General features: G+C 42.2%; 1 protein-coding gene across 1 annotated transcript; it reads right to left on the minus strand.

The window, feature by feature from the left end:
• Positions 1 to 462: 462 nt before the first annotated feature.
• LOC143040912 (uncharacterized) lies at positions 463 to 11641 on the minus strand. Its single transcript, XM_076212366.1, has 3 exons — positions 11579 to 11641; positions 3196 to 3390; positions 463 to 2247 (listed from the first exon to the last, which is right to left on the minus strand). Exons 2-3 carry the CDS (start codon positions 3386 to 3388, stop codon positions 1859 to 1861), a joined length of 582 nt encoding a protein of 193 aa, XP_076068481.1. The 5' UTR covers positions 3389 to 3390; positions 11579 to 11641; the 3' UTR covers positions 463 to 1858.
• Between the last annotated feature and the right edge of the window lie 6014 nt (positions 11642 to 17655).

Here is a 17655-nt window from a genome sequence, read left to right on the forward strand (position 1 = left end):
TTGTATGATATTAAGAAAGTTGTGAACAGTGTGCACCCTCTGCCTAGGTTTTATCAATATTCTTTCATCAATCCTATCTCCCAGCTCCTTTTTCACCCCTGTTCTCCTCCTCACCTCCTCATTTCTCACTCTATCTAGCCTAGTAACCCCCACCATACTTCTCAGACACCTCATCTCAAACACATTCAAACTCCTTCTCTCTTCTTCTCTGTCAGTATTACTAAATTTTTCTTGAATTTGGTAGGTACTCTTTCCGTATTAGTAGAATTGAGCTAATGAAACAAAAACATTACATTTTAATCTTACTCCTGGTAGAAATGAATACCCTAATATAATTATATATATATATATATATATATATATATATATATATATATATATATATATATATATATATATATATATATATATATATATATATATATATACACACACCTAATAATTTTAAGGGAAATAAAAAAGTTTTTGATACACTGCTTTATTCGAAATCACAACTTTGGTTTGTGTGACAGGCAGCCGTCTTAGCACGAATATATATATTAAAAAAAAAGTATCGCCACAGGGACGACGTGGGAAACATTGAGTTGACAGCGGGAAGCTGCGAGAACTAGTGTAATTTGAAGAAATATCTGTACAATACACACATCGATCCGATGGAAAATAAGGTACATTGCCACCAGTGCGAGTTGGTTTTGATTTTGTCACTTTGTGCAAATGATGGCTGTGAAGCGTTGCGAACAGCAAAAATTGTAAAATGTTGTTGCATCGAACGTGTAATAGATTAGTAACGCCCATGGAACGCCATTATTCTCAAGTCGAACAGCTTGCAACGTGCCTTTTACTCCGAATTCCGCCCTCTGATTGGTCCATGGAACTTTCCACGACATGACGTCATTCGATAACACTTCTATCATTCGGGAAAATATTCTTTTCTATTTAGTCTTATTTACCTTGTTTGGTGTTTGAAAAATATATTTTTAGCATATCGACTTTTATGATACGATTAAATAATTAATTAAATTGATTTTGTCCGAGAATATGTCACAACCTTGCAGACTATGAAAATAGAGTAATGTTAGGAAATCAGGTCGACGTGATTTACACAAAGTAACGACACTTTAGAAATTGACGGGAGAAATCAAACCAACTAATGGAGGAAGAAAAGGAGTAAGGAGAAGAGAGATACGAAGAAAAAGCTGTTCATCTTTTTGCGAACGGTAACCAGTTTCACTTTTTTTTTGCGCTCTATTTTTTCCAAGGAAACTATTTCCAATAGAAATTGTTGCAAACAAATTGTGGTACCATTACGCGGTTTTTGAATGACAAAATTGATACGTCATTGGGTTTACGTTTACTTTAGGATAACTTGCGTCATTCGCATAAAGTCTATTGTTCTGAATAAATCAATAATGGTAATATTATTTGTTTATGGCGATGTTTTTCTGAGAGAAATTAAATCTTTATGAAAAGGAAAGAAACTGATCACTGTAATAATAGATATAACACGATCCGAATAGAAAATGGAACTCCAACTTTTATTATTATTATTATTGTCACGACGCTAAAAACGTCTGTCTGTCCTCTATTATCACTGGACTTTTTCAGTTTTTCCTATCTAACATAAGTTATTTATCTCCCGACATGCACCACTGAATCTCCACTAGAGATGATGATTTTTCTTAAAAGAAATAACGACAACAATATATCATCACATAAATGAGTCATGCTTTTAGTTGGGCGAATCTGATTCTATGGGTATGCGTACGTTTGAGAAAGCATTCTGAGTAACATAAGACGCGATGCAGTAATACTGTTATCCCTAAACTAGAACCTACGAATGTCTACGAAACTGCTCTTCTTAGGCGGCACCAGCGCTAGTGGGCGTGGACCCTTCCGCCGGCGGGGAGGCGACGGCCGAAGCTGGCGCGCCCTCAGCAGGCACTGGGGAGGTGGCGTCTACGGGGAGACCCGTCTGTGGGCCAGGAAGGGCCGGGAACTCCAGCTGGATGCCGTCCTCGCACTCGAACTGAGGGCAACACTCGGGGAAGGGCTTCTGGGTGTCGTTAACGTTGATGACGCGGCACTTGGGGTTTGGTTTCGGGAGAGGTCCGCAGTCCTCGACCCTTTCGATCAACAGCTCTCCCTGCAGGACGCAGGTGGCCCTCCCGCAGAAGGGGAGCAAGGGCCAGTCTTCTCCCACCTGTTTCACGCTGCACTGCGTTGAGGCGAAACACAGACCAGGGAAGTCTGCGGCAGGAGGAAGAGTTGAAACACGTTCATTGTTCAGTCATGGAGACATAATAAATAAATAAATAAATGAATAAATAAATAAATAGATAAATAAATAAATAAATAAATAAATAAATAAATAAATAGATAAACAAATAAATAAATAAATAAATAAATAAATAAAGAGAATATATATATATATATATATATATACACACACACACATATATATATATATATATATATGTATATATATATATATATATATATATATATATATACATACACACATACATACATATATATATATATATATATATATGTATATATATATATATATATATATATATATATATATATATATATATATATATATATACACCCATGAGTCCGAGCTCATGGGTATAAAATGACAAAGTACGGAGTAAATGTATATTTAAAAATTGTATGCAATTTCTATAATGCGCTATACCTGACTAATCACATTCTACATGCATGAATGGAATGTACATTTCCTTTCTTGATCAAAGATTATTTTGTGAAGAACCTTGATATTAAAATTTGTTGTGTTCGGTTTCTTATTTTACCGTGGTTTTATGTTTTGTATAGGAGACACGAAGTAAATGACAAATTACATCAAAGTGAAGGGACTAATGACATAAGTAAAGACTATGAATTGCTGATCTTGGATATAAAAAGCAGAAAAGATGAGATGGAGTGAGGGAATAAGTGGACAGTCGTCGTATTGCTGAATGCGAGTTCTGATGTGAAAGATATAGAATGCAGTGAAAGCGTAAAACAGAAGTCCAGTTTCCCATCGGAGGTAAATGAAGAATTGAGACATTACTTTGTCCTTCTCTAAGAATGAACATAAGAACATAAGAATGAAGGAGACTGCAAGAGACCATAAGGCCTACACTAGGCAGCATAGACTTGTTTACAAAGTACAAGAGGAATAGGTCTTACCTCTTAGGACGTCGGCAGGAAGATCCCTGGTGTACACCTTGAGCTCCTCTGGAGGGACGGTTTCAGAGGTGGAGGAAGGTGGTGCTGGCGAAGAAGTCTCCGTAGGCTTTTCAGAAGGAGGTGCCGCAGCCTTCTCTTGGGCCGCAACCAATGTGGCGGCGAAGCAAACGCACACAACGACCAGCGTCTTCATGTCTGTGGACAGAGTTAGAGAACTGGTTCTCATTTCGTTAAATGCAAACAAAGTAGATATCAAACGTATGGAGAGATGTCTTGTTGTCGTCTGGGTGATTCGGTCCTCTTTTGGATCAGTAAGGATCCGTGTTGCTTATGTTTACGGTCATTCGAACATCCCTACCAAAGGAGTCAAACGTCCCACGGAAGAAAGCCTCAGCGAACAACGTGCCGGAACCAAAATCGCCATTGCTATAGAGTCATTCGTGTTTTATGGCTACGCCTAGAATCTCTGCCGCCAGGCACCACGTGAGGTGGTCATCGTCGCACAGTCGTGACCTCGAAAGGCTTCTCGTGCCTGGTGGCGGAGGCACTTTTCCTTTCGTTCAGGGTATATCTCATTCATGACCGTAGTGCTCCTCGGCAGCAAGAGATTTTCTAACGGTTTTCCGGGAGGAGATATTTTGGCTCGCGATGGAGTAGCTCATACGCCAAAGTGACCTCATTCTAGGGAGAGAGAGAGAGAGAGAGAGAGAGAGAGAGAGAGAGAGAGAGAGAGAGAGAGAGAGAGAGACAGAGACAGAGAGAGAGAGAGAAAGACAGAGACAGAGACTGAGACTGAGACTGAGACTGAGACTGAGACTAAGACAGAGACACACAGAGAGAGAGAGAGAGAGAGAGAGAGAGAGAGAGAGAGAGAGAGAGAGAGAGAGAGAGAGAGAGAGACACCGACCCCTGGACCTGACAATCGATGCCGCCCCGACGCGTGCCGTGAAACTGGTTCTGACCTGAGCGGTGATAGGCTCCTCTTTCCAGCACCACCACCTCCACCTCCACCAAGTTCAGATCTGCGAGCTACCATATCCGCGTGACTCGGCCCTTTCGCCATCGTGGCCTGAATAGAGTCGTCTGGTATGATCGGTGAGAATGTTGACTAAGTGCCGGGTGGTGCTTGTTCTTTTGCCGTGTGTGACCCCCCCGGTAAAAGGTTAAGTTACTGTAAATAGGTTTTTGGAACTAGGAGATTAAACCATCGCAACCTGAACACTTCTTCCAATTGAGTGGGTGCCTGTCCAGGGGGCGTGGGAAGGGGCTATTTTCATGGAGAACATTTTTTTTTTTTACTTATCTATTTATCTATATGTTTATTTAGTTATTCATTTATTATTATTTTTCCATCCGGAGTTTCTGAGAAAGACAGACAGACAGACAGACAGGCAGCTGGGTTGACAGGCAAACAGACAGACATGCAAAAAACGTTACTCGCTTGTTTTATTATCCACGGCCTTTATGTCAAAACTCTCCCATTTCTACACACACCCTCACGCGCGCACGCACACACACACACACACACACACACACACACACACACACACACACACACACACACACACACACACACACACACACACACACACACACACACACACACACACACACACACACACACACACACACACACACACACACACACACACACACTCACGCACACACACACGGACTCCCAGATAGAGGGAGAAAGTGAAAGAAAGCGAGATTCTTTTGATGTAAACAGTTGTTCTAGATTGTCTTTTCTGCATTGTCTTCAGCTCTCTTATTCAGAAGTCGTGTGGAATTGAGAGCGCCTGGCCTGATAAAAAAGAAAAAAGAAAAAAGAAAAAAAGAAAAACGTGACTCACTAATTTTGTTCTCGGAAAGTCGGGAGAGTTGGTGAGACGTTGGCCGGTCAAGTGACTTGACGCACTTTTCCTTCTTCGAGTCCAAACATCCGTCCGTGCTTTCAGCCTCATTCTTATGCCTATCTCGTCTTACCCTTGCCGTGCCAAGTGGCTCTCTCCCTTGCACTCCAGCAGCCGCCAGGTTATTTTATTCGTCCCCGTGCTATGCCTCTTTAGGAGCGAAAGGGTTACAACTCATCTTGACTAATGGTGGAAAGTGAAAGTCATATGACTGGATTCAAGCCGTAAAGCAAGTTGGCCTGCTTGAAGAGAAGGGGGCTGGTTCATGTTATTGTGTGTGCATGTGTGTGTGTGTGTGCGTGATTGTGTGTGTGTGTATGTGCACGCGCCCGCGTGTGTGCTTGTGTTGAGCCCGTGACGAGTAACGACAAAATTGATTTAAGGCTTTCGCAGACCAATGGATGAGGGGAGTTGCCACAATGTGTAAATAAAATAATAATTAATTCCCCCAGTTGTGCCGAGTAGCGGGTCGATTTCGACATGAACCTGTGTCCTCTTGCCATGGAAGTCCTAGCGCATGAGGCAAAGGTGGTGATCACGGGTGTAGCCTAGCGCCTCCGGGCGTGAGCTCTTCATCTCACATGATTTCGATAACTTTTATTGAGAAGCTGTTGTGCTACAAATGCATTGTTAATTTCTTATTAACATTACCCTGCGGAGAGGGATAAGATTAGTACCCTCGTGCCCCCCGTGTGTCGTAAAGGGGGGCTAGAGATCCCCCCTTTTTCGTACTCTCTCCTCCCCCCACGGAACAAACGTATGCTTGACTTGCGCCCCACCCCCCCTTATAAGGGTGACGAGTTTTTTAGGAATATATTTTTAAGAATATATACGAAACATTGTTCCCGTTAGAGGGTGTGTAGATTGCACTGTGCAAAATTCTCATATTATTTTTATGCTGCATTTGGCGGAGAGATGGCGCTGGAATGCAAAACCTGGAAGCAAATTTCGTATTTTCCCTTTCGTTCCTATGCGTCCCTTTGAATAGTTAGTTCTGATGAATGCCTGGAGATTCAATTCGATGCATGGAAGGCCCTAAGTTTGAATTATTTTTAAGACTTCCCATCTCCTGTGCATAGAGTTCCGGTCAGTCCCTACAGCTCCCGAGCACAGACGATTCATCCTCCGCGATCGTGGTCATCCCTTCTGAAAGATGACCGGATAACAAGTCACGTGGCACTAGTCACGTGGCTCTAGTCACGCAGCATTTCTTAACCGGAGATGTTAGTACCCCCTTGGGAAGCTGAAATTATTATTAGGGGGTGCTGGGAAGTGCTTGAATACATGACAGTAAAATATCACTTCCGTGCTCTTTTCTTTTTCTCGGGTTTTCTTATTTCTTTTGTCAACAATGATGACAATTGGTTTTAGTTTTGAGTATTCAACAAAATGAATTATCAAGCAATACTTCACTTTCTTTTATTATGTTAGTAATTAGATGCTTAGACCTGACTACTACAGGGGTGACCTTAGGGTCGGGAAAGGTTAATACTACCCCAATGCTTAAACTGATGCTCTAGTGGTACTCTATGATCCTACCCTCCCACCTGCCCCCCACCAGTTATCAATGTTTTATTTCCTACTGATAAATTTCAGCCTCTCACTGTCCACGCATTACACTGGTCAACAAAGAATTTGTCCCAAGGAAAACAATAGCTGTATCTTGTATGTTTTTGCGTGCAGAATCCAAAAATGATGCCCAATTTTTTTCCATCACACACAGTTTTTGTGTTCCACGGTATGTTACGTTACGTGTGTTACGTGGGATAAATATCAAGCGGTTGGCAACACTGCGTGAGATTGTTATACTTTTGGCAGTGCTGTATTTGAAGTGTTGGTTTGAGGTTGTGTAAGGCGCATTTGTGTGGCAATAAGTTTGTGATATTGTACAGTAGCGTACCCGCCATTCACCTTCACATTGCCAAGAAACTATATAAACCACCCAGACAATTTTTGTTTTATTTGCGGTGTATTGGCATTCAAATCATAAAGATGGTGTTTCAGGCTATTGATTAAAAAGTGTTATGAACATTATTTTGGCGGCAACGTGGGGGGACCAGGATAAAAGTTGGGCCCCTCATGTGTGTTGTGTAACCTGTGTCAGGCTTCTCACTACATGGGCGAAAGGTTTACGCCATATGACTTTTGCCATTTTTATGGTTTGGAGAGAACCAAAAGATCATACTTCAGATTGCTACTTATGCATTACAAATATAAAAGGTATAACATCAACACCCAAGCATATTGTAAGATATCCGAATTTATCATCTGCTATGAGACCAGTACCTCAAAGTCAAAACTTTCCTATATTTGACCTTCCAAAACAAATGGAACTAAGTGATGATGTGTCAAATGGGGAGTTATGGAAAAAGAAACAGAAGACATGCACTTTCAGCCAATCTGTTCTTCAAGTGAACCACATTTATTGAGTCACTTATCAAAAAAGCAATCTGAACTTCTTGCTTCCCCAGAAAGAATCCAACGTCAACTTTTATCGTAAGCGACATTGTGATTTTGAATATTTTTTCTCACATGAGGTTGGTGTGGTGATTTGCAGTGATGTATATTCTGTTATAGAGGAACTTAACCATAAATATGACAGTAATGAGTGGCGCTTGTGTACTGACTCTTCAAAAGTGAGCCTGAAAGCTGTTTTGCTCCACAATGGAAATAAGTTTCCTTCTGTTCCTCTGGCCCATGCAGCTAACATTAAGGAAACATACGAGAGTATGAAACTCCTTAAAAAAAAGAAAAAAAATGAATAACATAAATGGAATATCTGTGGTGACCTAAAGGTTGTGGCAATTTTACTTGGAATGCAGCTAGGTTACACAAATTTTTGTTGTTTTCTCTGTAAGTGGGACAATCGGGATAAAAAAAAAATCATTATGAAAAGAATATGTGGCCGAAACGATCTCTGAGCCCAGGAGAGAAGAATGTTGTCAATCCTCCTCTTGTTGATTCTGAGAAAATTTATTTGCCTCCTTTGCATATTAAACTAGGGCTGATGAAAAAAAGTTAAAGGTATGAATAGAACTGGCAAGAGATTCACATATTTGAAAAAATTAATTTTACTAGAGCAAGTGACGCAAAAATCAAAGAATGTATTTTTTTTTACCACAGATTAGGAGCTGATGAGAGACCAGAATTTTGATGAAGAGCTAAATCATCTTGAAAAAGCTGCATGGCTGTCATTTAAGAAAGTTTGCGCAGAGTTTTTGGGGAATCACAAAGCAAATAACTATTCTGGAATCGTAAAAGAGCTACTGGCATCCTACAAGGCCTTTGGATGCAATACGAGTCTAAAAATCCACTTCCTAGACTCTCACTTGGACTTTTTCCCTGCAAATCTTGGCGACGTCAGTGACGAGCACGGTGAGAAGTTTCACCAGGGCATTTTGAACATGGAAACTCTGTATCAAGGGAAATGGAGCTCTTCAGTGTTGGCTCATTACTGTTGGACACTAAAAAGGGATCTCCCAGAAGCAAAATACACTCGAGAATCATACTTTTCTACAATTAAAGGTAAATTTCATTGAAATATAAACCTCTTTTATTAGTTATAATTGTTTAAGATTTAATATGCTATCACAGGAAAACTATAGCTGATAGAAAAATTCTGAAAAAATATTCAAAATCAACAGAAGAAAATCTATCAAGTTCACCTCCTTTTGCTTGTGGGATAGGTATTTTGATCAATTTTGTTAACCAGTGTTATTGCACTATGTTACTGCTGTCACAGTCACTGTTATTCTGATCTTGTTAACTGCGTTTCTCCTCCTGTCTTTCCGTTTCGAATTCGCGGTTTTAATCTTAGATTAGGAAATGAAATTTTGCAATTTGATGCATTTCAGTTCTGCAAATAACACCAAGAAATTGGTAAGTCTATATCTAAACCTAACCTAACCGAGACCTAACTTAACCTAATCTAACCAACGTAACCTAAACTAACGAACCAAATCCAACGTAACCAACCTAACTTAACCTAGCCTAACCTATCCTTACCTAAACTGGTCTAACCCCACCTTATCTAACGGAACATAAACTAATCAAACATATCAACAAACGTGGTGTACAAATGATTACAATACATGAATCAAGGTGTTCGTGGGCGGGAAATTATCTTTGACTCCGAGAGAGGCTGTTGCGCGGTTCTGCCTCATAAGAGGTCAGGTCAGGTCAGGCTACTTTCGCTAATGCCTGTCTGGTATGTGTCTGAATTCTCTCTCCTCCGACTGTTGGAGCAGCCCGCAACTTTCAGGAAGGAATCTGATATGCTGGAAAAAAAAAATCATCATCTAGCATATCAAATGACATTCCATGTAAATTGTTTAGAAAACAAAATAGTTTACCAAGGTAATTTTACGGCGGAAAAAGTTCTGGAGGTGGGCGTTGCCGCCAATTGATTGGAGGTTGTAGGAAAATAGCTCTGTGTAACAACGCCTTAACATGGCCGAGCTGGTGACCCTAGTTTCAAACGACAGCACCCACCCCTACAACAGACCCAAAACTCCGCCAAGGCACTTCTTACTCCGCAAACAACCTTACCAATTCGGATGAAGCCACCGTGGTGATGTACAAAGGCTGCATCCCCACCAAGGGATAGACAGGGGGTCCTGCAGTGGTTAAGTCAGGCTAAACTCGAACCGAATGTTGCAGGAACGAGTTAGATGTAGAATTACCTTTTCCCATCTTTGGTTTTATTCAAGAAATATCGGTCTTCATTTTTTTTTATTTGGGTATAGATTACCTTTTCGGTGGCATGCTTCGAACTACTCCGGCGTACTTCGAAAACCGAACATAAAGGATACTCAGACTCACTGGTGGCTTTACTCAGATTCTGGTGTGTGTAGGTTTAGTCTCCTGGAACGTGTCCAAGACAGATCTGTTCCCGGTGCGCCCACTATAGGTTCATCAAAATGGTTCTGGTTTGTTGTGTCACTTGAAGTTTAAGCGTCGCGAGGGGAATTGTCGGGGGTATTTTGACCGGGGAGTGTTTCGTCTGGGGGTGTTTTGTCCAGGAGTGATTTGCCGGGATGTCTTGTTTAGGGGTGTTTAGTCCGGGGTTGTTTTGTTTAGGGGTGTTTTGCCCCGGCTGTTTTGTCCGGGGTGTTTTGTTTAGGGATGTTTTGTCCGGGGATGGTTTGTCCGGGGTGTTTTGTCCGGATACTGTTGTAGGGCTACAGTGTGCGCCTGTTCAGGATCCAGATGCACAAAATTCCGGCGAATGTAAGATTTTCCCTAAAGTTGTTTGAATCACGCCTTTCGAATTTCTTTCGCGTTAATCATAGTTTGATTCTATCTATTTGCCGCAGGAATGTTTCCTATTTCATAGTGAACAAATTGTGTGGTGTTAGTGTGACTACTTTAGCGATTTAATGAAAAGAATTCGAAAACGGGGTTCCAACACTTTAGAGTGAACCGTGAGTTCATCGAAGATTCGTGAGTCCGGATCCAGGAGACGCGTCGGGTGCCCCAGCGCTATCGTGCAAACGACGGCAGCGGCGTTCGATAACGTTCAGGTCGTGGTGACGAATTACTGCAGTAAGCAAGTCTTCCTTCTCAAGAAAGTCCCATTGGACACACCACGGCGTCGTTGATTCAGAGCAAGAAGAAAATGCGTGTGGCTGAAATCGCGACAAAGGGATATGATTCATCGTGCAGTATGACGCCATCGGGCGCCCCATGGGGTTCTCGAAGACTACGGGTCTGAAACGAACAGCCCGATGGGAAAGCGACAGCTGTGATATATATATATATATATATATATATATATATATATATATATATATATATATATATATATGACGTAAGCGGAATAGGAAACACAGGAGTCTTAGTCTTGAGTCTATTAAGGAATAAACTCAAGACTAAGACTCCTGTGTTTCCTATTCCGCTTACGTCAACCTGTCAGAATGTCTCAACATATATATATATATATATATATATATATATATATATATATATATATATATATATATATATATATATATATATATATGATATCCGTGTCTATCATCCGCCGCTCTCTGGAGCTCGGAACTATGATTTCCCTTGTGACTATATTCGTGGCCCGAAAACTATGTTCAGTTGCACTCTGTTACCGGCTAAGGCGGAGTGTTTGCCGAGTGTGCTTAGTGCCTATTCCAAGTCACCCCACGGGGTTGCCAGGCCAGTCGAGGCCGCGCGCCAAGTTCTCTCTTTCCCCGATCCATATGTGGTCTAAGAGTCAAAGTGCTTTCCCGTGGCGCGCACCTACCACCTTTTCAAATGGAGGTTGGATCTAAGCTCAGTTTCGCGTCTGACACCTGTTTGTTAGACGAAGGAGGTGGCTAGTGTCGTTCCAGGAAGCAGGTGCTCCTTAAGGCGCAACCTCACGGAAGGGGAGCCTAGCTCAGGTGCTGTCACAGGAGGTTGTGTGGGTCTGGAAGTGCTGTGGTCTACAGACGGGCAGAAGTAGTACACTTTACCTGGAGTTTCGTGATGGGTGAGGAGGAGTGGGCGGAGGAAGACTGTGTGACGTTGCTGGAAGTAAACTGGAATGCGGGAGTGCCAACTTGTAGGCGCCTTATATACGCCATCCCCTCCCCCTTCCTCCCGTCGTCAAGTGCTTGGTTGGCTGGTTCGCGCAGGCGCACTGGGGCTAGGCCATGAAAGTTGGCAACTCTCAGGGCCCTGTGACAAGGCAAAGCACCGTTTTTCCTCTTATGTCACGTCATGGGAGTGGGAGGAGGTAACCTACGAGCATCGTTTAGGTGGTGGTAGTCATGTTGTAGGTGGCAGAGATGATGATGGCGACGACAGCAGTGAGGATGGTGATGACGACGACAGTGATGATGGTGATGACGACGACGACAATGATGATGGTGATGACGACAGTGACGATGGTGATGGCGACGACAATTATGATGATGTCGACGACGACGACGAGGACAATGACGATAATGAGGACGATGACAACAGTGATGATGATGGTGACGACGACGACGACAATGGTGATGGTGATGACGACGACATTGATGATGATGGTGATATTGACGACGACGACAGTGATGATGATGGTGATGAAGACAACGACAGTAAGGATGGTGAGGACGGTGATGACAATGATGATGATGATGACGACGGTGATGACGTGGTCAAGGGTCAAATCTGGGCCTGCCTGCTTGGTACCTCAGTCGACCGAAAACCGCATTCAAACCGCAATAAAACCTGCGGAAGGGGTCGTCTTTATCGGCGGTGCTCGTAATTTTCACGGAACATTCCTCTTCAATCCTTTGAAAACGAAAAAGAGAAATCTAAGATATATGGTGAGCAGAATTGAAAATGTCATTGTTCTCAACGACCTGCACGCGGAGATTGGCATCTTGTGTCTATTAGGACTGCCGTCGGATGTTGTGAATTTGAAAAATTGGAAGACGACTTCGCTTCCAGTAAGACTTCCAGTAGACTTCCCTAAGTCTACAATTCAACAACGTGTCTAATATTCGTATAGGTTTAACGTCTCTTAGTTCGTCATTCAGGTTCTCAGTATACGACGCAAAGGAAATTTGACATTTAGAGATTCGAAAAATAAAATGTTGTAACCTAAATCGTTTCCACTCAAACGGACTCACTTGAGTCACGTATGTGTGACTGGGAAGCGTTAAACGACAGGTTAGAAAACTCGTCTGTTTTCATTACAGCAGTCTCTGGAACTCTCTTCTTCCCGTCTGGCTATGACCTCGATTCTCTCTCTCTCTTTTCCGTTTTCAGAACAGTACTTGATAACCCCATTTATTGGGCTCTTTTTGAGGGATTTTTTTTGCCTCTTTTTAAATGTATAAACAAAGGTGAACGGTTTGTGGTCTTTTTAGGTGAGGCACGTGCATCAAATAGTCATCATCTCAACTTGATAGAAATTCATTACAAAACGAAAACAAAACAAGTTGTCAGAGAAGCAGTTATGACTGATTACACAGATTCATAACAATAATAAAAACATAAAAAGTAAAATTCTATGTAACTGAAGAATTTCCGGGCAACATTAGAAAACATAAGATATTGCTCATTTGAACTAAACAGTCACGAAGGAAATTTGTTGATGGGAATGGAATGAGATGAAAAATCACCTGATATTTGTTTCTCTGATCGTTTGAGAAACTCTCCTCGACTGTGAAGCACGAGCCATTTCCCGCATCCCTAATGACCACCTTGCACAACAGGAAAGATTGGGTGCGTGTTCAAAGTGAATAACGGTACTTTTTTACACTGTCCAGGCCTGTGAGTGATCATATCTTTGCATTTTGATCCTGCAAAGACTTTATTTTTTTCTTTAATCGTGGCGAGTGATAATATCTTTGTATTTCGATCCTGCAAAGACACACCTCCCCCCCTCTCTCTCTCTCTCTCTCTGTCTGTCTGCCTGTCTGTCTGTCTGTCTGTCTGTCTGTCTGTCTGTCTGTCTCTCTCTCTCTCTCTCTCTCTCTCTCTCTCTCTCTCTCTCTCTCTCTCTCTCTCTCTCTCTCTCTCTCTCTCTCTCTCTCTCTTTCTACAAGCAAAAAGAAATCGTGGATCTGGTGCCAAATGTGTTTTGCAGATCGCAGTACAACAAACCTTAGTGCTGAATGTGTCAATGTTGGACGAGAATCTATTTAATGTCACGATTATATAGTAAATAAGAAGTTGGTGTGTCGGAACATATTACTCTTTGTATCGAACATACAAAGATGCATTAGCTTTGCCCTTTCCCAGGCAATTGAAATCGATTCGATTTTATAACAACAAAAGCAACAGCGACTGAAACAGGAGGGAGAACAATAAAAATTATAGTAATGATGATGATGATTATGGCGATAATGAGAATAAATGTGGTGATAATGATTGTTTTTTTAGTTATGATGATTATACCTTCAATGATAATACAGGTTGGTCCAAAATTCGCTTAGGGGGTGCAATTTGTGATATCTTCTTCATTAATCGACCGTGGTTCCGGCAAGATGAGGCAACTACTTATAACGTAAGACAGACATCGCAGTCGCTGAGGATGTTTCTATACTAGATTAAAATTCCATACATGCATTTATAACAACAACACAATTATAAAGAAAATCAAAATCCCGCAGTGACTTTTGTGCCACCCTGTACAAATAATGATAACGATAACATGATAACAGTGATGATCAATTGTTTTATTGAAAGCAATTTCCAGCCGGATTGCTGATAGTTCGTGGGAAACGGTCAACCTTGGTATTACAGAACAAAGGAATTACTGAAAGCATAAAATACGAGGCATACGAAAAAATAAAATGGTGCATATGCTAGGATCCAGTTTCGTGAAGCTTATTGGTACATCGATTTTCAGGCTCATGCTGTGAACAAGAAAAATGGCTGTATAAGATATTGCTTTGTGCTTTGTCCATACATACATACATGCATACATACATACATACATACATACATACATACATACATACATACATACATACATACATACATACATACATACATACATACACACATACATACATACATACATACATACATACACATACATACATACATACATACATACATACATACATACATACATACATACATACATACATACATACATACGTATATACATACATACATATATACATATATACATACATACATACATACATACATACATACATACATACACACATGCATATATACATACATACATACATACATACATATAAATATACATACAAACATACATACATTCACACATAAATACATACATACATACATACGTACATACATACATACATACATACATACATACATACATACATACATACATACATACATACATACATACATACATACATACATACATACATACATACATACATACATACATACATACATACATACATACATACATACATACACACATACATACATACTGTACATACATACATACAGTGGTGCCTCGGTGTTACCTTCCCAAGTCCAGTTAGTCTTGAGCTTCAGAAAATGTCAAGGAATGATGTGTTCTCGTTCCGTTTGCAGCAGGGAAAGGCTTTCTTGGCGAATATTCCGACAACATCGATGTGGGAGATACACACGGCACGGTTGTTCAATGTTCATTATTAATCTTCTTTATAGAACAAGACTGTTAAGCCCTGTTCACACTACCGATTTGAACCGCGGCGGTTGAATTAGAGTATAAGTCAGTGAAGGCGTTCACATGCGACCGTGCAGTTTTCCCTTGACTATGCGGTACCGCCGCGGTGTCCGCGCGGTTCAAACCGCTAGTGTGAACAGGGCCTTAATCGAGGTTGATACTTGACAAAACAGGATTAATACATAAACCTACCCCTCTTATAACCTGGCACACTCGTAATGCTCATTACTAAGCTTCTTTGTGTAACAAGACAGTCGCGGGTGTTGCTTGATCAAACAGGATTTACTCCGAAATGAGGAGAAACTGTTTTGTAAAACTCGCTCCGTAAAATAGAGTCGAGGATAGTGAATGGGTTATAACTTTAGTACAGTACCTAATGCCGTGTCATCATTCACAAAAACTATGACGTACTTGCTGAGGGTTATGGCGTCATCAGGAGGGGTTATGACGTCATCAGAAGGGACATGACGTCACCACGAGGGGTTATGACGTCATCAGTATATGACGTGACGTCATCAGGAGGGTTATGACGTCATTAGGAGGGGTTATGACGTGACTCTATAACAGAGAACCTTGAGAGTCATGACGTCGTTACGAACAATCGTCACGTCACGACCGTGACGTCGTGATGTGAAGTGACTGAGTCTTGTCTTACTCACGGTGCTCGTGACGTGGTACTGGACATGACGCAGTGAAGGCCACGTGCCCTTGATCGCCGTTTACCATTTTGATGGGCATGGCGTCCCTCATCTGAATGGAATAGACCGGCGCATGCCAGAATAAAGTTCGTAAAAGGAGGTATAAGACTGAAGGCGTTAGAGATTGTACAATCATGATTGTACAATCATCATTGTACAATCATCATTGTACAATCATCATATCTTCTCACGCCAGACCTGTATCCACTGTAGGACTATGTCATTTGCTTCCTTGAAGTCTTGGTCGGAGCAGCGCGGATCCATTTGACGTTCCTGGAGAATGTGGCTCATTGTTTGTAATTCTCCACGTGGACATTCAGTGCTGCTGTCAAATCCCTACTTGTGGAGGTTGTCTCCTCTGGTTTTGCCTGTTGGTTCTGCTGTGACGTGGTCGTGGGCGTGTAGGGAAAATAGTCTTGCATTGTGGATTGGCTTTACATACAACGGAGGGCAAGAAACGATGTGAAGGAAGGGAAGAAGCTAAAACGCAACACCTGAGGACGTGTTCAGGATCTGAACAAGAAGAAGTCAGATCATTTCGGAAAGAAGAGGCGATGTCGTGAGGACGCGCGCAAGGTACCGGGCAGGCCTCAACTGATGACGTCATATCGTTTGTTTGTTTGTTTTTCCTCGAAGGGAAGTGACCTGTTCTTGTTCAGACCTTGGTTCGACGCGGGGAGGGTGTGGGAGGTATAGAGGAAGGCGTGGAGGGAGCTCGTGGAGTGAGTGAGTGAGTGTATGAGGGAGGGAGGGAGGGGGGTTGCAGCCGTTTAACCTTAGCGAAATTGGAGGGGAGTGTAGCTTTCACTGTGTGACGTAGATAACATCAGGATTCACTACATCGGAAGAGGGGAGGGGGAGGGGGGGAGGGGGAGATGATACGAGTGGAGGTGATGCATGGGAAGATAAGTAGTGGAGGTGGGAGGGGGGGGAAGGGGGGCGGATATGCCACATTAGTAAGTCTCTCAATAGATTCCAAGGGAGATTAATTGGGAAAAGTGTGTGTGTGTGTGTGTGTGTGTGTGTGTGTGTGTGTGTGTGTGTGTGTGATTCACCTAGGTCTTTGGATCACGTGTTGGACTCGTGATCGACAGCTATTTCCCTCCCGGAAGAGATCTCCGAGTTCGTATGACCGATCTATGGGTAATGCTTTGACCTTACACGCACACACAACCCAACTCCCCGCCCAAGAGAGTTGGAGTAACGATTCGAAGCGCAGCGATACTGAAATTATTTTCAGCCCTGGACAGGATTCGAACCCGGACCGCCGCGCCGTAGTGACAGTTTGGGACTCTACCAACCGCGCCACCGAGTCGTGTGTGTGTGTGTGTGTGTGTGTCTGTGAATTAATCCTTTGGCTATGGGAGTTTCCCGAAGGCGAATAGAATCATCTGTTGTTTGGTAAGAATAAAGTATATGAAGATATTCCTCACGATGGAGAAAGTAACCAAGATGGACTTACTCCTGGACATAAGGATATTTTTGTGATCTGAATAAAATCACCTGACCCCTGCCAGAATCAGCTTAGTAAACGTCGTAGTGAAAAGAGGATGGAATAAGATGGAGACGTGGGTGTAGAGGAGAGAGAGCCGGAAAGAGAGCTGGAGGGGGGGGGGGCGAGGGGGGAGAGCTGAGGAGAGAGGAGAAGGAAATGGGTGGAGGGACGTGTGCTGAGGGAGGAAAAAAGGGAGGGAGTGGAGGGGAGGAGGAA

Source organism: Oratosquilla oratoria, chromosome 29 (genome assembly GCF_046742065.1).
Source record: "Oratosquilla oratoria isolate Oo_2021 chromosome 29, ASM4674206v1, whole genome shotgun sequence".
NCBI lineage: Eukaryota > Metazoa > Arthropoda > Malacostraca > Stomatopoda > Squillidae > Oratosquilla > Oratosquilla oratoria.

Bases quoted from the DNA above. Each gene is read 5' to 3' on its own strand.
- LOC143040912 (XM_076212366.1), bottom strand. From the start codon at position 3,388: ATGAAGACGCTGGTCGTTGTGTGCGTTTGCTTCGCCGCCACATTGGTT. The intron at 2,248-3,195 runs GTAAGACCTATT...CTCCTGCCGCAG, and splicing joins TCCTGCCGACGTCCTAAGAG to ACTTCCCTGGTCTGTGTTTC.